This window comes from Rhinolophus ferrumequinum, chromosome 11, assembly GCF_004115265.2.
Source record: "Rhinolophus ferrumequinum isolate MPI-CBG mRhiFer1 chromosome 11, mRhiFer1_v1.p, whole genome shotgun sequence".
Taxonomy (NCBI): Eukaryota; Metazoa; Chordata; class Mammalia; order Chiroptera; family Rhinolophidae; genus Rhinolophus; species Rhinolophus ferrumequinum.
Window position 1 is genome coordinate 14,442,630 of NC_046294.1, and position 24,606 is coordinate 14,467,235.

General features: G+C 42.8%; 1 protein-coding gene across 11 annotated transcripts in view; it reads left to right on the top strand.

Annotated features, from left to right (window-relative positions):
• The window catches only part of AMBRA1 (autophagy and beclin 1 regulator 1), a 158,428-nt gene that overhangs the window by 48,313 nt on the left and 85,509 nt on the right, over positions 1-24,606 (top strand). For 8 of the 11 annotated variants that reach the window (XM_033119316.1, XM_033119315.1, XM_033119314.1 and 5 more), the window contains 3 exons: positions 8,184-8,270; positions 12,433-12,612; positions 24,139-24,219. In XM_033119316.1, the coding sequence (XP_032975207.1) occupies positions 8,184-8,270; positions 12,433-12,612; positions 24,139-24,219 (348 nt within the window). The remainder of the gene's footprint in view (positions 1-8,183; positions 8,271-12,432; positions 12,613-24,138; positions 24,220-24,606) is intronic. The other 3 variants (XM_033119312.1, XM_033119319.1, XM_033119321.1) reach the window with 2 other exon arrangements.

Consider the following 24,606-nt stretch of genomic DNA (forward strand, 5'->3'; position numbering starts at 1 on the left):
TGCAAATTGCAGTTTCTCTGCTAATTGTACTTTAGGTGTCATTTATGACAATTTCATGTTGTCTAGACAGAGGGAAATGGTGGAGAAGTTATTCCAGTGGATGCAAATGCTGAGCCCAAAAGGAATCAAGAAAGTTGATGAAGTTAGTTAGGATCAGGGTGAAAGGGCAAGTCATGTAACCCCCCAGAGGCGAATCAGTGAAAGTCAAAGGTCACTAAGAGAAGCCGTTCAGAATGAACCCAGGATATAAGAAAGGTGATTGTACTCTGAATTTTCTGTTAGCTCAAAGGCTAACAGTGGATTGTTGGGGGCCCAGCTGGAGACTCTGTCCTCCTGTTTTCATAGCCTCCAAAAACCTCATTGCTTGAACAAATGTGAGTCAGGAAGGCTGCCTCTTTGCTTCTAGTTAATAAATGCCCCAGCCCACTGTGCATTAGTCTTCCCATTCTTAGAAGGCTTCACTTACTCACTCTTTGCCCTCCTGATTGTTGACCCAAGAGTTTTGCTTCATATTATAAAGGTGTATTGTTTGTAATATACTAGGGTGAGTAGCCTGACTTAAGAGCCAGTGGGCTTGGTCGAATTTTTAAAATTTCAGGTTAGAAATATGAATGTGAAAAATCATCTAAGAAGAAATGTACAGGTTTGCTGTTATTGAAGCAATATATTCTTTGTAAAACTAGTGGGTCTAGAGATAGACTTTTTAAGAATTGTCTATTCTGAATAAATTAGCTGAGAATTCAGGATTACTGAATTCTGTTAATCTCTTTTGGATTTGGGGGAAACCTCTTAATGAGTCTAAACCTGTACATCACCGCTGCTGCTCGTGAGGGTATGTGTGCGTGTGAGTACCAGAAGATGCTGTGGAACTTGTCGTGATAATGCGCTTACTCATCCTTTGGTGAAAAGCCTCTGATCTAAATTCCTAGTTAAAAAAAAAAAAAGTCTGTGGTCTGTAAGCAGACCTCCCAGTTCTCCCAGAGAAAATGGATTTGGAGACAGAGTAAACATGTCCATGCAGATCTCATTGGACCTTTGACTTTGAGTTCAGATGCTGACAAAAGGGGGTTTTTGTTACAGATTGAAGTTTCGCAACTGTAGACAAATGTGTTGAGGATATACAAGAGCTAAGTAAGCATTGTACCAAACAATCATTTTACAGTTGTATTAAAAGTTACCACCTGCCAAGCAGTTCACAGGGGGTCAGCTGTTCCCAGAGAGATCTGGCTAACTTTTCACATTCGACTTCTGTATAGCTCGATACAGAGTTGCATACCATGTATGAATTCTGTTACCAGCTTCTTCCCTTTTGATGTCTGTGATTATGTTGTGCTCTGATGTTTACCGTTATCTCTCACTATATAGAGGCACTGAGGGATACGTTAATGTTTGGTAAAGATGTTGTAAAGCTTTTCTGGTGAAAGGCATTCTTTGGAGCCCCAGGAATTGTTTATGCTTGATGACAGTAAAATGAGGTTAATCCACATAGTGGGCGCTGAGTTCTTTCTGCAGTGTGTCTGGTTGTTTTCCGGAGCTTAACCCTTTAGCAGTGCTGCTTTGCCTTGGTCTACCCCACAGCAGGGGCAGGGACTGCCTGCCAGGCTGTGCTGGCAACTACCTCATGTGCCACAAGTGCACCCCCAGAGCTGGGGTGGGGGCTGCAGTGATCAGCTGAGTGCCTGTCGTTGGATAACTTAAACGATAATTGCCAGTGTGTGAAATGGGGAGGCTTGGATGCCTCCGCTTTAAAGCAGAGATGTCAATTTGGAAATCATAATAGAGGTGTCGTTTCAGAACACACAATTATTTTTTACAAAGAATAAGGGCTTGTCATCTCCCAGCCGAGGCAGAGAGAGATCGGGGGCTTGCAGAGCAGGATTCAGAAATTAAGGAGGCAACGGTGCATCCAGGTTTCTTTGGCCTCCTGCCCCTTCGTCGCCCTGAACTCACTGTCCTCTTTGTCCCGTGAGGTCTCTTTTGGAACAGGCTGTCCGAGAGCATCAGTGGTAGCTTCTCAGGCAAGTAGCCGGCCTCGGACTTCATGATTTAATAAGCCTCCCAGGGACCAGGCTATGCTGCATTTATCGGTACAACTAGCTCAGCATTTTAACCCTAGCGGTTTGGGTGACCAGAGGGATAAAGGGGGGTGTAAACAGCGTCTGAAAACCTGTTCCTTCAAGAATTTTAGTGTGAGATTTTGGACACCCCGCAACCTTTGAAAGTCCTGGGGTCAATAATGGGCAAAGAGATAGATCTTCTCGCTGCTCCTTCCAAATTTCCTTTGGCTGATTGATTTTCTTAGGTATTTCCTGGTCTCCTTTACGTGTTAGTTAGGAGGTGAGTTTTAGTGGGGAGGAAAAGATTACAGGGACCCAGGACCTGCTTTCGTGTACAGTGTGAAGTCCAGTGACAAAGACAAGACACAAGTAACCGCAGCACAAAGTGACTTGGGAAAGGCCTTTTAAGAGACATTTCACAGTGTTATGGGGTGTTGGGAAAGAGGGTGAACTTCTGGCGGGCAGAGTCAGGTGGTTGAGTTTTGAAGGATTTTTACAGGCAGAGATGGGGAACAACTTTCCAGAAAGAAGAAATGGCCAAGCAGAAGACATAGGTGAGACAGCGAGCGTGTGATTAGTTTAGCTGGAGCAGTGATTCTCAAAGTGTGACCTGGGATCCCTGAAGCCAGAGAACTATGTTTATAATACAGCCAAGATGTTCTTTGTCTTTTTCACTCTCGTTCTTTCATGAGTGTTCAGTGGAATTCTCTAGGGGCAACATGATGTGTAATTGAGGTTATCAGTGTGAGTGTTAAAGGAATTCTGAGACCAGAAAGTTTGAAAACCCCTGGCTAGACCATACAGTATATCCAAAAGGAATGAGCAATTTGGCTGCACAGCTTTGGATGCCAAGCTGCGGAACTTGGATTTTATTTCCTAGGCAGAAGGGAGCTATTAGTTTGGATTTGGCTCCCCTGAACTGAAATAGTAGATGTCACCCAGACATCAAAGTGAGGCTGGGAAATAACTCTTTATCATGAGGCACCAGTGACATTTTAGCTTCCAGGAGCAGGTTTTCCATATTAGTTTAAGTCAGTCTGGCGATTGTTTCCAATGATTCGAGAAGGTCTGAACATGTTTGTTGGCTTTAGGATATTGATTTTCTCTGTGATCTGGTGATTAGTTAAAAGAATATCTTCATGATATAATTGTTTCGTAAGGAAGAATTGTCACCGCTTTGTTTATTCTGTCTAGACTAATACCCAAACTTTCTGCTCCTAAACGCTGATAACCATTGAATTTGAGACAACAGGTTTTTTGGGGGTAGTTTTTGGTGGTCCCATCTCATCTCCCCTGACCACTGTTCTTTTCCAGAGCTTTCTTCCACTGTTTTGTGTTTTTCTAGTCGTCAAAGGATATGGCTGGTGTAGGGAACCTCCTTATACATATTCAAAGTATTAATCAGGGAAGGAAGAAATAGTTGTATTCATTTAAAATTTTACAGCTTGAATTTTGTTCCTATTGACTTTTGCAGGCCTTAATAATCATTTTTTTTTTTAAGATTTTATTGGGGAAGAGGAACAGGACTTTATTGGGGAACAGTGTGTACTTCCAAGACCTTCCTCCAAGTCAAGTTGTTGTCCTTTCAATCTTAGTTGTGGAGGGTGCCGTTCAGCCCCAAGTTGTTGTCCTTTCAGTCTTAGTTGTGGAAGGCACAGCTCAGCTCCAGGTCCAGTCGCTGTTTCTAGTTGCAGGGGGCACAGCCCACCATCCCTTGGGGGAGTCGAACCGGCAACCTTGTGGTTGAGAGGACGCGCTCCAACCAACTGAGCCATCCGGGAGCTCAGCGGCAGCTCATTTCAAGGTGCCCTGTTCAATCTTAGTTGCAGGGTGCACAGCCCACCATCCCTTGCGGGACTCGAGTTGTTGAACTGGCAACCTTGTGGTTGAGAGCCCACTGGCCCATGTGGGAATCGAACCCGCAGCCTTCGGAGTTAGGAGCATGGAGCTCCAACCGCCTGAGCTACCGGGCCAGGCCCTTAACAATCATTTTTGATAACTCACTTTAGTGGGTAGTACTTTGATTTCAAGCTTTTTTGGTTTTATTCCTTAGTAACTCCACCTTATCGTTCAAGGGATTTTATGTAAGTAAATATTTTAGAGCAGCGTTAGGCAAATTTTTTTTCTGTAAAAGGGCCAGGTAGTAAATATTCTAGGCCTGTCCCTATCAGCATAACTCGACTCTGCCCTGTTAGCTCCAAAGCAACAATAAATGAATGGATGTGGCTGTCTTTGGAAAAACCTTTATTTATAAAAACAGGCAGCAGGCCCAAACCTGTTAGAGCATTAGGGCAACTTGCTATTTAAAGAAATCCTTTTTAAGAAGTAAGTAATTATTTTGAAAATGAATAATTTTCTCTTTAGTTTCAGTTGTTTACTTTTAGATTTTGATTTTTGGATGTTTATAATATTAGAATAATTTTAGACTTGCAGAAAAGTTGCAAAAATAGTGCAAAGAATTTCCATGTACTCTTTATTCATGTTCTCTAGATACTAACATTTTACCACATTTGCTTTATCATTCTCCCTCTTTTGCTCTCTCGCTATATGAATATGCTTTTATATTTATGTTTTATATATTTGTAGTTATTATATTTTCTTAAATATTGAATTTTCTTAAAGTAGTGTATAGTTTGATACAGCATTGGACTCCAAACTTTAAAAAATACCTCTATTAATAAAAGGCTTTTGAGCAGTCCGTGTGTGTGTGTGTGTGTGTGTGTGTGTGTGTGTGTGTGTAGAGAGAGAGAGAAACATTGTGGTTATACATTATAAATCAAAAGTTCTAATATTTTCTTCCTGCTCTTCAGTGGATCAAAATAACACAACTCCTGTTGTACCTCATTTGGACACCACGGGTGTAGAGAATGAACCAGGCAGATTTGTAAAGAAAAGGTTTGTTTTTTTCCTGTCAGAGCTCCTGTGACTCTTTGAAACATTTCTGAATTGAGATTACAGGTCAAAATGAGATGGTAGCTTCAAACTTGAACAAGCTGGGCTGAGCCCTTCCAAAGGCCCACCTGATTGCCCACTATCAAACTGGTGATAGATCGTCAGGTCAAGTCACATTTGCGGTGGCCAGAGCAGAACGTGCACTGCTGCGTTCCCGCCCCATTTTCTTGTGTCATTTTCCATTGATGGCTCTTTGCAAGAAGCTAACTAACTGTAGGAGAGAAAGAGCTTGCCTTGGCCGTCCTAGGAGTGGTGGTGATATTTATTCGTTTAGTAACTCTAGTGCTTTCTTTACTCAACACCAGTTGGAGAAGTCTTTTTTTATTCCTTCAGATAGTACCTCTGTTGTAACTGTAGAGAACTTAATGTTTCACGAGTGATGTCCGTGTGTGTGGAGGGAGCTGCTATTCATAGTAATTGACTCCTGATTTTGTACATTAGCAGTAAAAATGCCACATATACCGGGGATGCCAAAAAAAATGTATACGAGTGGACACTTTGCTCAACATTGCTTAAGCAGTAGTTCGCCATAATCAGAAGTGTCTGGACGCTGACGGTAACCACCTTGAGCACCTCTTGTAATTGCAGAAGTCAAAATGTGACTAGTATTCATCTTTTGTTATCGGTATATGTTGATTCCAATGGTAATAGTTTCTTCCTTTCTTAAAATGTGTATACATTTTTTTTGGCTTCCTCTGTTGCCAGTCCGCTGTATTGCCTGGGGAGCAAATGGTGCCAACAAACACGTAGTAAGTAGGCAGAGGGGATGCATGTGCCAAAGGAACCTCATCAGGGACGCCCCAGAGACAAAGTTTAACATTTTGGTTTTACTCTGATTTAAAGAAGTCTTCTAATTAAGATAGGAAGTTAGGGTGGGAAGTAGACTTTGCAGGATTATAAAATAGAATCCTTAAAATTGAAATGATCTAATGCAACTCTTCTAGTTCAAGAATCTCCTTTACAGGAGTCATCTCTGAGTACTGTCACTGCCTTGCATAGTGAAGGGTCACATTGGACTCCTAACTGAGCAGGATCATTTTCCAGGCAGAAATGCTAATGAAAAGGATATGGTATGTCAGTCACTCTGGAGGATGCTCCTTGCCAAAGGGCCTCTGCTTACTAAGCAGCCAGTCAGAGGCTAACACTACAGGGCTCAGCCATGTTCAGGACTAACTCCAGAGCCCTTGGTGATGGAACAAGCTTCTGGGGGTTCCAGGGCAATCAGCTGCTCCCAGGTCTCGCTTTCATTCTTCAACTCCCACCTGTTCCTATAGAACTAATTTATTAGTAATAAGTAGGTGTTACATAAGACGGCATAGTGTCCTGAATACTCTTTTTAAAATTGCACTTCTCTTTTCCCCGGTCTGTGTCCCTCTCACTACCCCTTCCTCTCACAAACATTCTGTATTTCAAGACTCAAAAGATATGCCATGATTTTATGTACTCCTGTGTACTCCTAGCAAAGAAAAAAATCCTGCCCATTAAACCATGTCACACTATTATAAAATGCATCCCAATTTCAGACACGTTGTGTGTGTGTGTGTGTGTGTGTGTCGTGGGGGGGAGTGTGTCTTAGAATTGATGAAACCAGGATTTGTGCTGCTGTAAACAGTGATACCATTGAAGATTCAAGTTTTCAACCAGAGAGATGATGTGTTTTATTGCTGTCTTCTCTTCCTCTTTGGTCACATTGTATTCTCTTGCTTCAGTGGTAGGACTGGCTGCAAGTGTCTTAAGTGTGGGAATTATAGGCTTTGTCTAGATAGTAAACATCATTTAACAGTTGGTTGTCCTGGGTGGGAAAGGTAGCAAGCCAGGTTGACAGGTCCTCTGCTGTGTCTCTTCTCCAGGCCGTTAGGGGAAATGCTTCCCGGAGCCAGTTGCTGGGATAAAGTGACGGCACATGACTACACCTAAAGCCAGCTGGTTTTAATAACAGTGAATTGAATTAACTCAATTGGAAAAGATTGGTAGCTGCTGTCCTTATTCTGCAGATCTGCTTTAAAGAAGAGTCTGGCAGGGAGCCGGAGTCTCCTGTTCCCGGGAGAGCCAGGCAAGATGCTGCCTGAGAGGAACAATACGCATTTCTTTCTGAGACCATTTCCTTAGAAACGTGTTCCATGGCAGGAGCTTGATTGGCTGCCAAGGCACGTTTGAGTTGGGAAGCAGTGTGGCACAGGTGGCACACTGGGGAACCCCTGGGCCACATTTATCGGATGAGTTTTTAACTGGCCTTTGTTGTACAAAAAGGGAAAACATGTTTTAGCTAAAATGTAACAGTCAAGAGATTTCATGTGGAAGTCCAGATTTCTGGCTACCCTTAAAAAATAGGGAGATCCAGCAATACTGAGCCTGCATTCTAGCTTGGACTCACTGTGGATACATATGCACCTTTTGCCTGCCTGGAGCCTAGAAGGTCCCACAGGGTAGCATAGTGGTTCGAAGCATTTGGGAGTTGACAGACCTTCACTGGAGTCCTGGCGCTGTCATTTAAGAGCTTGTGTGCCACACAGCCCCGTGTTCTCATGTGTGTAGAGTAATGCCTACCTTTCTAGGTTGTGGTGAGATTTAAATAGAGGAATATATTTGCTGGCATCAAAAAAGTGCTCAATAAAATGTGTGTATCATATATGATCAGTTGACTTTGTGATTGGGCTAGATTATGTAATTAAAGATTTTTGTCAGCTGTTAAGAGAGTCCCAGGAGAACTCTTTCTTACAAAAAAGGGTCTGAGTAGAGCAGAAGGAGTAGAAGAAGCTAAGGGGACGTGATTGGGATGACACGGAGGAACCGAACACGAGATGAATGTTGGCACTACACGATAATCTCTGGGCATGCCTGACTTCCCCCGCTTGTGTTGATCCCAACCTCCTAGTTTTCTACCGGAGGCACCGCAAATAGAAATAAGATCGTGTCTCTGAAGCACTTGTTCATTTCTCACTGAAGACCAGTACTCAACACGATACAGTGGCCATATCCAGTGTGGGAGCTCTGTAGCTCTTCATTTATCTATGTCTCTAAGTACTTAGCTTTTAGGGAGGGTATGATCCCAAATAGCAGGTATTAGCTAGTTGCAATGGGGGATGTTATTTATCTTTCCCCCATTTTTCCTTATGAATGACCTCTGAGTTGGAAATTGACAGGGATTATTGCCATTTTTTTAATCTCTGCTAGGAGGCTGCTGGAGTCTTCCCTCATTTCATTATCCCGTTATGATGGAGCAGGATCCAGAGAGCACCCAATTTACCCAGACCCAGCGAGGTAAGGCCAAAGTGAGAAATGACACTAGGTGGGGGGGAGGGGCTGCCCTTGGGGTTGCCAAGCTGTTGGAAGCCCCTTCTGTGTCTCTCTGGTCCTGGTGCTCTTTTACTCTTCAGTTACAGTTGAGACAGGTGGTTCAGGTGGTTGGGAAGTGTTACAGGTAAGTGAACAGAACCTCTGGTGACAGAGGGTTATGACTGAGCTCCTGTCCTTTGGGGCTCATTTCTGTAAATGGGGCACTAGAGGAGGGACCTGAGAAGGCCACTGGCAGAGTTACAGGATATATTCCTTTTGTTTTATCACAGAGGCTGTGGTCATTCAGATGGACAGCCAAAAGGGAAATAAAAATTTTTATTAATAGGGAAATTATTTACAAATCCAAACAAAAAAATCCTACTCGTTCTCATTTGAGAGAGAATTTAGAATATCAAAAGGCAGAAATAAAGCTCATTCAGATGTTGAATTATTGGAGATTATCAGAAGGAAGAGACGACTTACAAAATGGTAACTGAATAAAGTAAGTTGGCATTTTATTAGAGTGCTTGTCTTAACACTGATTAGAAGACATTTGAAAAGTTCTTGAAGCGATTAAAAAAAAAAAAAATCAGATGACTTCAAGCTCCACCATTACCTGACTGGTAACTGTGGACCAAGTTTGGGGTGTCAGTTGATTTATAACATTTATAGTGAGAAGCCCGTTGGGGTTGTCACAACCGGATTTACTGATTGTTTAATGATCTCCAAAGGGGATAACCTGCCCATTACTTAAGCAAGGCCAGAGCACATTGTGAGGCTTTGCCAAAAGAAAAGGATAATTTATAACCGTGGGGTTGGCAAGTCAGTATAGGTCAGATGAGGCTAAATAAGCTTTGCTCTAGATTAAGCATTTCAAGTCTGGAAGAACCTTTAGACCAAGTTGATTCCAGAGACATTGAATGATTTTGTTGTTGCCACTGTTATGTCATGGTGCCGAGCAGCCTTTCTGAGATACTAGTGAAAAGATTCCCCATTATTCTGTTACTTCCCTTTTCATTCCCCAGAAATGGCAAATTGAGGATCCGGGAGCATGGCGTCCGTGACTTTAAAACAGGGAGATAATTTAGATAATGACTGAAGCAAGGACGTTTATTTGAAAGTAGTAAGCCCTAAATAAGAAAAGAAAAATTTTTGCACGAATCAGATACCCTGAAACATTGAGATCGGTAACTACTTGTAGTTTTTCCTTTAAACAGCAACGAGAATCTCATCCCGAGACTTTTCAGCTTAATAAGTTTAGCAGTGATTCTTAAAGACCATTATTTATCCTCCTTTCATGTAATAAATCTGTTATTTATTCCCACTCAGACCTCTTTATCACAGAAAGTATCAGACTTTGGGGTGTTGATATTTGCATTTTCCCTTTGAACACAAAATAGGTTTTCTTGAAGGGGAAAGTATTCTTCCTTGATGAAAACTTGAGGATTTATTCAAACATTTAAAATTTTGACTTGGAACACTTAAGAGTTTGGTGGTGATCCAGCTCTTCAATAGGAGGATGATTGTTACCTCATTACTGGTGCTTTAGTTCTTTTTCCTTAGACTTCACCCTACACCAGAGCCTTTGTGAGACCTCTCAGCATTCAGATGCTTAGCTTCCTTTTGGAAACCTAGAAAGAAGAAGCTAGGGGTGTGCCTGTATTTAATAATTGTGCCAAAATTCTTTTTTTTTTTTTTTTTAAATAATTGATGCATAGTTTTGTAGCTTGGGGAATTCCTGTCCTACAGTGAAATTTAGCAATTGCGGTTACCGAGTGCTGAAATTGTGCCCCTACATAAAAGAGCAATCTTTACTCATTACTGTCAGCATCAACATTATTTCTGCCTCTATCACCAATAATATTATAATTTTCCCATTAGTTAGGGTAGGTGATGAACTGAGCAATGAGTGTGTACTTAGGGTCACTTTTCAGAATCAGTTCCCAAAAAAGAACCTTCATTCTCCTCTTGAAAATTTTTTTTGCATGCTTTTCTAGTCTCATTGACTTGAGAATTTAACCAACAATGGTTGGTTTCTGCGGGAAGGTTTCTGTATATTTGATAGCCATAGGAACAACTCAAGAACATTGACTTCTGTCTGTTGAAAATTTAGGAGTTTTGATTCGTCCTTGCAAAATGCGTGGGAACAGGAGCCCAAACGGATAATGAGAGTTCCACAAGTTGAGACTTTTAAGAAATCATTCTTACACTTTCATGATCTTGCCCAAGGCATCTGTGCATCCCAGGCTCCCCTGCCACATAAAGACAGCCATGTAAAGATAATGTGGACTCAGGGTGCCAAATGCAGCACACTGTTCCGTACCGCAGACTTTTGATAACCAAAGATTGTCAGCTGGCTTTCTTGGGAATTCCATTTGATCGTTGGCCAGAAGGACACCACCTCTGATGACAGGTATTTCAGAGGCAGCAGCCTTTGTTCCTCTAGCAGCTGAGTGCAGATATCCTTTGGCCCATGTCAGTAGATTTACTGAGGATTTGCCCAGCGACTTTGTCCAGGGGTAACGAAAGGTCAGGCACAAGATATTTGCAAATACCTTTCCTATCATTTGGATATAACTATTTTTATTTCTACTCTCAATCAGTTTTTCCAAATTTCCATTTAAGAAAAGACACATGCTTTATTCCTTTTATATTTAAACATTATAGAAGTTAAGATTCCAAGGAAGCTTCGTTAGGATTGCTGTGTTTTTCTTAGTTTTTTGTTCTAATTACAGAAATACATTTTTCTATGCACGTTAGTATATATATACTGTTCTTCAGTTTTCCCTCCACATTATTTTAGAGGGCTTTTCTTGCGCATATATAGGGATAATTTATTCTTTTTAATAGCTACATAGTGTTTCTTTGTATGGATATAGTTTCTTTAATCTGTTGATGGGTATTTGGGGTGGTTCCCAGTTTTTCACTAATTCTATCTATCTATATGTGTGTGTGTATGTGTGTGTGTGTGTGTGTATATATATCTATATATATATATAGAGAGAGAGATCTATCTACCTATCTACCTCTCTCTCTCTCTCTCTCTCTCTCTCTCTTTCTCTCTCTCTCTATATATCTTTGCATTCTTGTGTGTTTTTAGAGGGTAAAATTTCTAATGGAATTGTTGAGTCAAAGTGTGTGCCTCAGGCAGGTTTTAAGTCTGGAAGTTTCTTAGTGCTCCATGTAATATTATCAGATAAAACATTCTTTTGTTATTGGTCTTCTCTCATTCTCTCAGTTAACAACTCCAACTATATAACAGTGTTGTGAAAGATGGAGGAAAAACTTAAGAAGGGAATGTGGCAAGTTGTATGGGACACTAGACGTTTTCATGAAGTATGAAGACCTAAACCACAGTTAGAAAAATATAGGTCTAGACTACTGAGAATAGCCATAGTAAGGAAGAGAAAAAAGGAATGACCTTGCCTTCTGTACTGTTCAGTCCTCATGTAGCCTCTGGTGCTCTGTCGTTAAGACATAGAAAAATCTTTTTTCTTTTAGAGTCTCTGTTCTCCTGAGTATATTTTGCTCTGTCTCTATTCTGAATATTTTCTCTGTTACAAATATCTATGAGTAATTTGTAAAGGAGAGATACGAGGTGAAAGAGGTCATTTGAAGGAGCTAGGACAAATCTGGAGCATGTCCGTTGTTGGAGAGGAAAGGAGTCCGGATGAAGACGTGCCTGTAGATCCCCCTTTGTCACCTCAGGTTTACCGTCTCCTGGCCTCTTTTCTCACCTATAAAACGAAAGAAGAGATAACCTGTAGATGATTGCTAGTCCTTTGCTTTATATTTTGAGAATGGATGGTTGAGGAAAAGCCGTGGATCTGTAAAGGGTACCCTGAGAAGCTAAAAGTGGTCCCTGAAGAAACTGAAAAGAAAGGCCCAGTGTTATTGTCTTGGGAGGGGCCCGCTGTTGATCAGATGACAAGTGATGAACCAGTCTCTTGCCTTCTCAGAACGGAAGCAGGTGGTGGTCTGACAGGCAATGGTGCGGCACAAAGCTCCCGGTGAGTGAAGTGCCCTTCATCTTCTACGTCTCCGAGTTTGCCTCAGCAGGGAGACGCCGTGGGAGAACTGGAGTTACTGCCTTTCACAGCTTCCCCACATTGGCGCTAGTTCGTGTTTGTCCATCTCTGTCTCTCAGATTGTCTCCTGCTGCGTACTACGCCCAGCGGATGATCCAGTACCTCTCGCGGAGGGACAGCATTCGCCAGCGCTCCATGCGCTACCAGCAGAACCGCCTTCGTTCTTCCACGTCCTCGTCTTCCTCAGACAGTCAGGCTCCGTCAGTGGAGGGCCCCGACCTGGAGTTTGAGGACTTCGAGTAAGTACATACTCAGCTTGCTTCCTTCCCGCTCCTGCCGAGCTCTGAGGGCTTCCAGGTTGGCCCTGTCTGAGCGGCAGTGGTGGACATTCTTCAAACCCTGAAGTGATTATTCATGACTAATAGGATGGGGTGAGGGACAGGGGGTCCCACTGCCCAGGGCACTCCCACCTGTGGCGGTGGCATCGCTGATTTACCGGAGCCTGTGGGAGGAGACCGCCCATGGGGCCCAGGCCAGACTGGGAGACGATGGCGGCTGCTGCTCAGGCAACAGTTTTATTTCCCTTTTGCATGAACAGTGACTATGGAAATGCATCTCATGGACTGTCTTTACAACGTCAGGGAGGCAGGAGGGTTGGTGTTTTTTCTCTTGAGCAGAGTGTAGAGATTAAAAATAAAGAAAATACCCAGGTTTCCCTAAAAGGCAGGTTCTCTTAGTACCCTTCATCACACTGATACATGGGGGTGCTGTTCTCTTGCCTAAACTTTCTCACTCTCCGCCACCCCCAATAAGGATCCTTTGAAGTTGCCTGTCAAATTGATGTGGTGGTTGGAGAAATGATTCCTTCCTCTTCTGGTCTTTCTGAGTGGTTGGTTGGAGAACGGGGGTGAGCTGAAGGAGCAGGGTCAGCCCCAGGCTCCAGAATTTGAGCTCCCCAACCTGACTGATGGATTTTGCCATTTCTAACCTGCTGCTCCTGACTGTTCATCGTGGTTTTTTCCATTCTGAAACTGAGTTATTCTGGTTTATATCAAATTGGACATTTGGCTCTTGTTTTGATTCTTATATTTTGATATTCTCTCAAACATAAAAAACAGGAGAGAGAGAGAGAGAAGGGTGTTTTTTGTTTTTTTTTTTCCCTCTTCTTTTTTGCTGGAAGTATTCGAATAGGACAGCCTGTCAGTCATTTTCCTTTTCTTCCCCTCTATTGTGAGAGCCTGGTCAGGTATGGGATCTTAAGAGTTCTTGCTTCCCCTCAACCTTCCTCTACTTTGAGCTGAATGGGGAATTCGCAGGAGCCATCTTGCAACAGAGCCTTTTGGTGTATTTGAGAAATCTCTTTGCCAGACAGGACTGAAAAAGTGGGAACAACCTTTGTACCAATAGGCCTTCCTGACGCGATCCTTAAACACTATCAGTCGTGTACTTGGAAGCAGAAGGAAGACTAAATGGGAGGTTCATTTGTCTGAGGCAGATGTAAAGGTGAGGAGAAGCAGGGATGGCCGGAAGCTCTGGGGATGACAAGTGGAGCAGAGCTGGTGGCCCGCCATCTCTGACTCTCAGCCTGTGGCCTTCTCCCTTCCGTCCACTCCAAGGGAAGGTGGTTGCATATATGGGCAGGGAAGGGAAATGGCCTTCAGTCCAGACTCGTATGGTGAGATGTATTCCCCTGTAGATAGGATGATTTTTCCAGCAGCGCGGTCTATTCAGGGAAGCAGATTCAGCGTCTGTGGCGAGGCTACTGGGCTTTCGTGCTGCTGACAAGCCTCAGTGGTCCTGCGGAGCTCAGGGAGGCAGTGCAGATGGCCTAGCCCTCTCCCCGTGCGCGACGGGAAGGCTGTTCTCTCCACAGTGGTGGGCCGTGGATGCCTTTGAGCTGTCTCTTGCCTCGTGACGTGTCCTTCACAATGGAGTTCTGGGTTAGTTGAAAATGTTCTGTTCTCATCTTACCTCCTTTTTCTTCTGCTACCACCTCCTCCCTTTCCCCTTCCTTCCCCCTCGATTTTCCTATGTCAGACTGCCTCCTCCTCGTGCTCCCCACAGCCCACCTGTGCTCTCACCTCCCCCTGGCTGCAGCGCGACCTGAATTTACACTGCCTTCACCTTTCCTGCACTGACTTACCATTGTTTCTTCCTCGGGGTCTCATATTGTTCCCAGGTTAGTAACAACGGCCTGATTTCTCTAATGCCTCTCTGAAGGTCCCTCCCCTGGGGGTTCGCCTTTCTTGAGGCTGATGCGGATGGTAATCTAGTTTTTATTAGCAGTGGGTTAGTCACCTTAGTATGAGTCCAGGTCTTCCAGTGAAGGATGTCGCAGGCTGGTTAGTGCTGACTTACCGTCTGTTTGTTCTCTTTCCGCATCCTTCCTTTCCTGCCCTCCCCCCGCCACTGTAAACTGAGTGCTGGTTATGGTTGCTCCTCTTCTCTTAATTTCTAGGTGCTCTGAGGAGGGAGAGAGTGAGAAATTAGGGACTGTGCCAGCCCATTTTAATTTCCCTGCCCCAATCCTTTTCCTTAACTTTAATACCTAAAAGCAAAGAGAGGCATTACAGTCATAATTTATAGTATTTTAGGTAAGTTAGACATGGCCTGAAATCCTCTTAACACACTTAGGGTACCGTTAAAAGAGACTGTTCTGTTGGTCTCCTCACTTTCACAGCACGTCCTGCTCCTGCCTCTGCCACCCCACTTTGACTTCTGCGGTCCGCTTGTTTGCTAAGCCGCACGTCATTTCCGTTCTCTAGCTTGTCCCATCCAGGTGTGTCGGGAGCCATTACCCAGATCCCATCAGTTTGGTTCTCTTCCATCAGCCATTAAATGAAAAGTATCAGCTATAATTTTCATACGTATACTAATTTATAACATACAAAAACGTTTGTAGTGTGTAGAAATATATTAATATACATAATATGTATTTTAAAATCTTGTTTAATCCTCATAGTAGCCCAGTGAGGTAGTTATTTACTCCACTGTGGTATTCTAAATGAGGATACTGAGACTTGACCAAAATTAGACATGTCTAAGATTAGAGAGCAGTAGCAAGCATATTTAGTGTCTTGGCTTTTATTGTCCTGCTATTTAAAAACCTTTGGAAATGATGTACAGCCATTTTGGAGCCCTTGCTTCACGAGCTTGCTGCAGAGCAAGATGATCTAAATTTATCTCTGGGGAAGATAGCGTTAGAGGTTGGTCAGCATCAGGTTAAATTTTCTGTTTTTTTGTGGTCTGGATTAATGACCGTCTTCCCAGGCAGGCATCTTCTCCTGCCATTCATCTCTGTCTGTGCCAAGGATTGAGGCTGCAGGGTCCCGGTGTTTGTCAGAATGCACCCACAGGATGTCCAGAAACCTGCTGTCATCAGGTCTGTCCTGAAGTCCTCAGCATGTCTTTGCATAAAGATGTTCACGAGCAGGGTAAAGGTGTGGCTGCCTGTGACATGGCTGTCTGCCTGCTAGTATCAAGCATCAAGAAACTTCCCATCTTCATTTTCACCATCCCTTTGGAGAGAGGGAGGGGGTCTTTTATGAAGGCCAGGTCAACTGCTGTATTCCTGGAGTTTCTAAGGCCTGCGGAAGAGGTGGTATATATGTGACTCTATGACTGTTGTTCCAGCTACCCTCACCCCTTTCTACATTTTATCTGTTATTCTAAATGTAACTATGATCCCAGAATCATCCCTAGCTTGTGTTCCTGCCTTTCCCGACTCTTTTTATAACTGCTTTTCCTTCCCAGGCAAAAGATAGCCTGAACTCACGACAATCAGAACTAGAGACGTTTCACATTAGATCATTCACAGATATTTCTACCACACATACCAGCCGCTGGGTAATGATTTTCAACTTATTAAAACTTGTCGCCAGCACAGAAGAGAACGAGTCCTTCCTTCCCAGTTCTGAGACTGGGCTGTACTTTGGAAAAATGTCTCAGTAAGAAGTCTGGTCTTTCAGCCTCAAGATGAAGTCTCTTTAGGTCTATTATATTTATTTTCTTAATTCTTCTACTTTACCCAGTTGTATTTGGTTCCCTTTACCCAGAAATCCATACTGTGATCTAATATGCAAAAACTTCTTATTTGAGTATGACAGTCATTTCTGAGTACCTGAGATGGGTTCTGGTTTCCCGTTTGCAATGATGCAGTACCCACCACACGTACAGAGGAGCTTTGTGCAGCCAGCCTTTCTCCTTTTACGGTCCCCACGCCAGACACCTTCTGGCAAGGGGCTCATTGGAAGGTCTTCTTGGTATTCGATGAAGCCAAGGAGAGTTCTGAAGGTTGTCACTCAGCTCTGCCAGCAAACTGGGCGTGCCATGGGGAAGTTGCTTGCCTTGAGTTCAGAATTTAATATTCTCCTTCTGCCCTTTCGGAGTAACTGAAATTCAGTTGAGCCATGGCAAAGAAAATATGTTAGAAACCAGGTAATACTATTTCTGTCATCTATCAACAGAACCTGACAGCTTTGTGAGCTTCAAGTTCTCGTGGCTAGAAATTCCAGTAGCGTGAAGCCATATGTCTTTGGTCGTACTTGCTCCTGCTCTCTCTTCTGCGCCCAGAATTTCCAGGACCCCTGTGGGAGTCAGCAGCTACTACTAGCAAATGCATAACTCGTAGCCAAGAAAGGCAAGGGTACATCTTCAGAGGGAGATGTTGTTTGTCTCCTTTGTTTGGAAATGGAGTTGCTTTTGTCTCTTCCTTTGACTAACAAACCATAGATTCTTTAATATTAGAAGTGCTGCAAGAGAAACTCTAAGGTAATACACTGTCAAGTGACTATTCTCCTTACATACTAGCATCTGCTAAAGTGACCAAGAATCAGGCAACCAACTACGTTTGTTTAGTGGTAGTGGTGTACAGAAGTAGTTCTTAAAGTGGGATGAGAAAAGAAACGGTTTCCTTCCTTTGTACCAGAGAGTTTTCAATAATTTCATTTACTTGATTTTCTGTGGTGGTTGATTGTTTTTACAGGGTGGGCTTATAGAGAAAGGTTGAAGTCTTAAAATAGGACCTTTCTCTAGGTATACTTAGGAGGAAGGCAAATAAATACACAGTTATAGAAACATGAAGCAGCGTGGACTATTTCAGGTTGATAGGTATGGCTAGAGTGTAACGTCCGAGATAATGTGACAGAAGACAGGCTCCGAGAGTTAAAGTGGCACCTGATCTAGAGAGTTCTCTATACCTTGCAAAGGAGGTGGACTTTATTCCATAGGTGCGAGGGAGGCATTGAAGAGTTTTAAGTTGTGGAATAACGTCATCAGATTTCTGCGTACATATCTTACAAGATAGACTATAATAAAGTGCCACTGAAGTACTGGATAGCAGGTATGAAAAGAGGATTTGGGGAGATGTGAGAAGGCTTCATGGATCTAAGAGGGGTGTGAAAACTGCAGAGGACTTGGATGAATTGATGTGGAGGATGGGGGTAGGGAAGGAGATTCTAGAAAAAGGGAATAGCTTATGCAAAAGCCCAGAGACAGGAGATTTACAGGGTTTCCTTGGGGACCCTGGGTAGATAGATCTGTGGCTAGAGCTACGGAGTGTTTGTTGTTTGTAATATGAGAGAGAACATCAGAAAGGCCTGAATTGTGGAGGGACTGGAAAGCCTGCCTGAGAAATTTTGATTTTATTTTTATCTGAGGGCAGCCATTATTCAATATGTATTTTAGGCTAACTGACAGCACTGATTAGGGTGACCTAAAGTGGCAAGTATGTGGATGCAGGGAAACCAGTTAGAAAGCCATGGTGAAATACAGGTGAGAACGTGTGTATGAGGACTGAATGTTAGTATTGTGTGTAAGAGGCCTCGAGGTTCTTCAAGAGCAAGGCCTGTTTCTGAATGGTCCTGGGGGAATGAGTTGCCTAAGAGCTCAGCCGTCTCACTTCCTACTTCTCCAAATAAAATGTCCCAAGTCCTATTTTACTCTTACTGGGACCATTTTGAACTAAATTTTAGACTAGCAAATGACTCCTAAAACAGCCCTGATTGGAACTGGGGTCGCTTTTCAATGCCCACTGGCCCCCAGTCTGACAACTGTTGTCTAGGGAGTAGCCCTGGGTTCTAGTTTTGGCTGAGCCGGTGCTTTGTCATCTGTTCTTGGGCAAGTCCCCGTTCCAATGTAGGCCTCAATGTCTGATCTGTGCACTGAGGTTAGATAATCTCTGACGTTTCTTTAAGCTCTAAAGTTCTTAGATCTTTGTTGGAGATAACTACCTTAAAAGAATTTTCCTCGTATTCAGCAAAGGTGGAATAATGGAAAGTCTCAGAAAAGTGAGGAGACTTCCTGAGGATTAGAAATAGGATATCTGATTCTTGTAAGCCCCAAAATATTCATGAAATATATGCCTACTTGAATTCTAGCTCTTTACTGAGGATTTTGAGCCTATTGCTTAGAAACATATAATGTTGCTCAGCAGCTTTAGAGTTAGTATTCCTTCTGGGCAAGTAATACATATGAATATTTATTGTGAGGAGTGAAGAAGGGAAAGAAAATGGACTGTGTCTGGATTGCTGAGGCTTAGAATGGGGAAATACAGAAGGAAAGAATTAAACAGCCAGGAGGGGTAACGGAGGACATAACCACTTGGAGGTACACTGTATATTTGTTAACATAAAATGCACAATAGGAATATGGGCTTCCATATTCCTATTGTGCATATGCAGATGAAATTAAAGGGAGAGTAAGCAAAGGGAGGAATTTGTAGCTGGTAATTATCTGTTATCTCTCCATTCCTTGGAGGAAAATTAAGCCTGCAGTTCCAAGAGACCTATGCTGTGAGGTGGCCCCTATGAATGTTATCAGCTGGGCCTGTGTCTTCCTCCCGGAAATCTAAGCCCTTACCTGTGTGCACAGGTCTTGGCAGTTGAGACTGGGCCTCAGTTCCCAGTAGCACCCGAGTATGGAAAGGACTCGGCCAAGATCACTGTGCCACCAGGGACAGATACCCACGAGGACTTCTGTTGTCTGGAGATTGAGTAGAAACACAAGAGCGTAGGGGCACAAGTATTTTTTCAATAGTCTGGTTTGCAGCAAAGTCAACTGTGTATTATCAAGAGGACAATGGCCTTTTGAGCTATGTGCTGCAAGAGCTTCATTTATAAATTCCGAGTCAGAGCCGTGTGTCACTGAGGAGTAATGACAACCTGACTGTCTGGTCAGGACTCAGACAGCAGTCTGTAGGCATATTTTTCATTCCTTTAAATTACAGCCTCTCTCTGAGGCAATTAATCCCAGGCATTTAGCAAGAGTTGCTGCTGTGTTTCTCCCTTGTTCCAGAGATGTGTTTTCTGGTATTCTGTCCTTGTCTTAGATGCTTGATTGTTTGAAGGGTGTTTTTTTCCTTATACAATCTTTTACAAGAAAATCTTATTATTTTCCCCCCTTTCCTTCCCAAATACCCCTCTGAGAGTTAATCAGAGATGCAGAGTTCAACAACTGGGAAAGCCATTAATCACTCAGCCTGCCTCTATCCTGCTGGCGTAAAGGCAGCTCTGGCCGATGAAATTGATGAGGATTTCTCTGGTGTTTCCCTGGAAAGTGTTCTGGTGAGAAAGAATCTTCCTGTGATGGAGGAGCAGTACCAGCATATTTGCGAGCTCAGGTCTTCACCGTGTTTCATTTTGTTTTTTTTAGGACCCTCCACCCCCCCGAAATGGGCACGGGCTATGTGAGGCCCCAGTATTTAGCACCCTCCTAAGATAAATTCTCTCTGGGTCTGCCCCTCTCCCACTGTCCATCTGGCAGACGTCTTCCAGTTCACTCAGATTCAGTGTCTACCCGACGCTAATTTTGCTTCCTTCATTTCACGGAGCCTTGTTTCGTGTTGGTCGTGTATCAGCACTGAAGTGAATGGCAGAGTCGGTGTAGTTTTCTAAAATCTACATTATTTCAAGTACTTTTAATTCCTTTTCTCTTTTCTTGGAACTCTTACCAGTCTTCCTCTCCCCTCACTTCTAACCCCTCTTCCCCCACAAATATCCTATGCATTGAAATTTGTTTCCCTGTCTCATTATTTCTGAATCCTCCCTTCTTTCTAGACTATAGCATCTAAAGTCATTAGTTGCTCTTTTCACCTCTAGCTTATTCGAAGCTGTGCTTTTTAGTCAGGGATTTTTGTGTGGCAGCACATTAAAACCCAGGACATTGGGGCTACCAGTTAGCTCAGTTGGTTAGATGGCATGCTCTAAACAACAGGGTTCCTGGTTCAATTCCCACATGGGCCAGTGAACTGCGCCCTCCACAACTAGATTGAAGACGACGACTTGAGCTGAGCTGCCGCTGAGCTGCTGGAGGGCTGGCCGGATGGCTCAGTTGGTTAGAGCGCGAACTCTTAACAAGGTTACCGGTTTGATTCCCGCATGGGATGGTGGGCTGCGCCCCCTGCAACTACGTTGAAAATGGCGACAGGACTTGGAGCTGAGCTGCGCCCTCCACAAACTAGATTGAAGGACAGCGACTTGACTTGGAGCTGATGGTTCCTGGAAAAAACACAGTGACCTAATAAAAAAATAAAATAAAATAAAAAACAAAACAAAACAAAAAACTAACGCAGGACCTTTTCTCCTCTTCTTGCCTAATTTGTCCTTTGGTTGGACATTCTGACCTTTGCCCCCTAACCCATTCCAGTTTTCAAGGTTTTTCCTGGTCAATAAATGTTTGAGCTGTTTTGTTATAGGCTATTTTCTCCTAGCTGTCTTTGCTTTTCCCCCATAGGCAGCATCTCAGTGTGTGTTCCCCACATTTCACATTTTCCTAATCATCCTGGGTCCCATACTGTCATCTCTCCTTTGCTAGGCTTCTCAACACTTTCAATTTGAAATCTTCTCTACATTTTATTGAGATGCTATTTAGCTGCTACTTCCTCATTGTTAATTAAGATGGTAAGCTGAGGACCAGCAAATACATTTCCACTCACTCACTACGAGGTCTGACAATTAAGTTCGCGAACTCTTCCTAGAAAAAGTGCCACATACCTCATTGCTGAATATCACTATGGTCCCCTTCGAAGTACTCCCCTTGGGAAGCTATGCACCGATGCCAGCACCTAGTCCACCCTTCAAAGCAATTTTGGAACTCTTTTTCTGGAATGGCCACCAGAGCTGTCATATTACCCCTGATGTCCTGAATGTCATCAAAATGCCTTCCTTTCAATATTTCCTTTATTTTTGGGTAAAGAAAGAAGTAATTGGGGGCCAGATCAGGTGAGTAGGGAGGGTGTCCCAATACAGTTATTTGTTTACTGGCTAAAAACTCCCTCACAGACAGTGCCGTGTGAGCTGGTTCATTGTCGTGATGCAAGAGCCATAAATTGTTGGCGAAAAGTTCAGGTCGTCTAACTTTTTCATGCAGCCTTTTCAGCACTTCCAAATAGTAAACTTGGTTAACTGTTTGTCCAGTTGGTACAAATTCATAATGAATAATCCCTCTGATATCAAAAAAGATTAGCGACATTGTTGCAACAATTTGCAAACTTAATTGTCATACCTCGTATACTGCCTCTTTTATGCCTAATGTAACCGTCAGTCTGAGACATGGCTTGTGTCTGAGCCAGCTGATCTCATTCTTATTTTCATATATACAGTAATCTCTAAATACTATAAAACCATTATCTCTGTCCATGCTCTCCCCCCAACCCCCCTTTTAATGGAGGGAGAAGCTGAATCAGAAAGAAGTTGATTGCTTTTAGGTTTTAATAACAATGAAGAAACTTGTGAAATATGTCATAGGAGTCCACATTTTCCACTAGCTCTGGTGTTGGTCCATTTTTTCCAACTTGTCTTCTAGTGTCCTTGCAGCAAGCTCTGTGTCATGTTGGGGTACTGGCTTCTCTTCCCCTGCTCTTCAACCCTGCTAGCACCAAATAGAGTACTGTTTCTTGTCCAGAAGGCTCTTTGGACCTTGCAGAAGTAATTGTCAGCTCCCACAGTGTGATTCTGAGAAGACCCACTCTCTCATAGCAGTAAAATAAAGTAACTGGGTTTGTCCCCTGATGCTTCTGTCTGTAACTTAGTTTTCAACCTTTTTAAGCTTTTAGGACCCTTTTTAAACTTCAAAATAGTTTCTAACTCTTCTTGTGATAATTAGTTTTACTTTTAATGCCCACTGGTAGTGAATTATGCTATTATGAAAAGCTATCATGAATGCACTTGTACTTTTAAACGAATTGGTACTTTGATCACAACTTGAATCTACATATATTTGAAAAATAATAATAGGCTTAATTTGAGAGCTATCTTATTTGTTTGATATTCACCTACTCCTTGTGTACATGTGGCTACCAAGACCTTATAATATAATTTGTGGGCTCCCCAGAGCTGCAGCCTGCTGGTCGGGAACTTCTGATCTCATTGTTCTTTTTAATTCCCTTTTTACTTTCCATATGGCCCTCTCTCTCTCTCTCTCTGTCTCTCTCTCTGTCTCTACCTCCCTCCCTCCCTCCTTGCTTCCCTTCATCTGTAGAGTTTAAAGTCAAGGGAATATGATATGATAGGGAAAACAATAGTATGCTTTCTCTTTTGGGAAAATAAAAACCAAGTACTGACTTTTAATGGATTAGCTTCCAATATCCCTGGTATTGATTTGTCTCGAAATGCTCAGCATCCAATTCCACTAAGACATAAAAACCTTCCTAGGCTTTCATTTCTGGCTTGTAAAGCTCCCAGTCGTCCATTTGAAAGCCAAAGTGTTGTCTTAACTTTGGTTCCAGGGCCAGTTTGAAGATTATCACATTAAGTTTAAGATAATCCAAAGAGAGAATTCAGAAACTGTCCCAAATCAAGCTCTCAGAGGCTCATTTATTTTGTGGAGTGGTTAAGCAGCTACTTAACTCTCTGTCCAGCCAATGCCCTTTGGCTTGTTGTTCCTTTGATGCACTGGAAACTAAGCCACGTGAAGTCTTTCCTCTCTTTTCTTGTAGGAAGCAGTGAAGTGTGGTGCAAAGCAAAGGCTTCAGAGTCAGATCTTCCTTGAATCCTGCCTTAACTACTTACTAGTTGTGTGATCTTGGGCACTTGCCTCTCTGTTCCATAGTTTCCTTATCTGTAAAACAGATAATAAAACTTCATAGGATGGCTATAAGTATGAAATGGCATAACATATTAATAACCTTTGTATTAGAACTTAGTGGATATTTAATAAATGGTGGTTATTACAGACCATTAAAAAAACACACCTAGAGATTTTTTTTTTCCACTCAACTAACCTTACTTAGATTTGCATTGTCTAATATTCTTCATCATTGTCAGTTTGTTCAGTCTCTAAAAGAAGGGGCTGCTTAGTGTTTTTCTTTCACTTATCAATGATTTTTTTCACACCAAGAACCTAAACAGATTCATTGAAAGATAACCATTTGCTGGTTGAAATTGATGGGAGAATTTTTCTTCTTTCAAGATCTCTCAAAGCCCAAGTTTCTCTGTGTCTTTCAATCTAGAGAAACTCTCTCTCTCTCTCTCTCTCTCTCTCTCTCTCTCTCTCTCTCTCTCTCTGTCTGTCTCCCAATTCCTTCAAAGACCTAAACCTGGCTTCAATTTCAGAAGAAGCTACAGAGTTCAGCGACCACATTAACTCAAGAAAAATCATCCCCCTTCTTGCTGAACTGTTAGTAAATGCTCATGAATCTTTTAGTTTAGGTGCTCCAGAAATATGGTACGTGAATGTGCCACCCAAATTAGTAAGGAACCAGATCATTGGTTTCTCTGGGGTCTTCTCCTAAGTGTAGGAATTTAGTTTGGGGGTTATTATGTCTTTTGGGCTGGTGGCTGATTCTGCTTTAGTGACTCTCTGATGTGCGGTCTTTTTGTTTTCTGCAGGGACAATGGTGACAGATCCAGGCACCGAGCTCCACGCAATGCCCGGATGTCTGCACCTTCGCTTGGACGCTTTGTCCCCAGGTAAGAACTGGGTGGTCAGCCTTTATGAGAGACTTTGATAAGGGAGCCTTTATGAGAGCCTGGGATTTAGTTTTTAAACCTACTCTCTGGTCTTTGGATTGTCCATATCTGGAATTATTTCCTAATGAGCCTACAGTCCAGTCCTGCCACGTGAAGACTTGACAGGAGATGATTGGCCACAATCAAAAGAGAGATTAGTGGCATTGGGAGCATCCTGTTCAGTAATAGAAGCCCTGGGAAACTTGAGAAGAAAGATCAGGAAGGAGGTGCAAACCTGTAAAGGGACAAACCCTAGGAATTTTTACTCCACGCTGGGCTTCTGTGGATTTGTAGGCTTAGTTGGATCCCCTAGCCTTGATTCTTGAGGGTAGGTTCATAGCATATCTC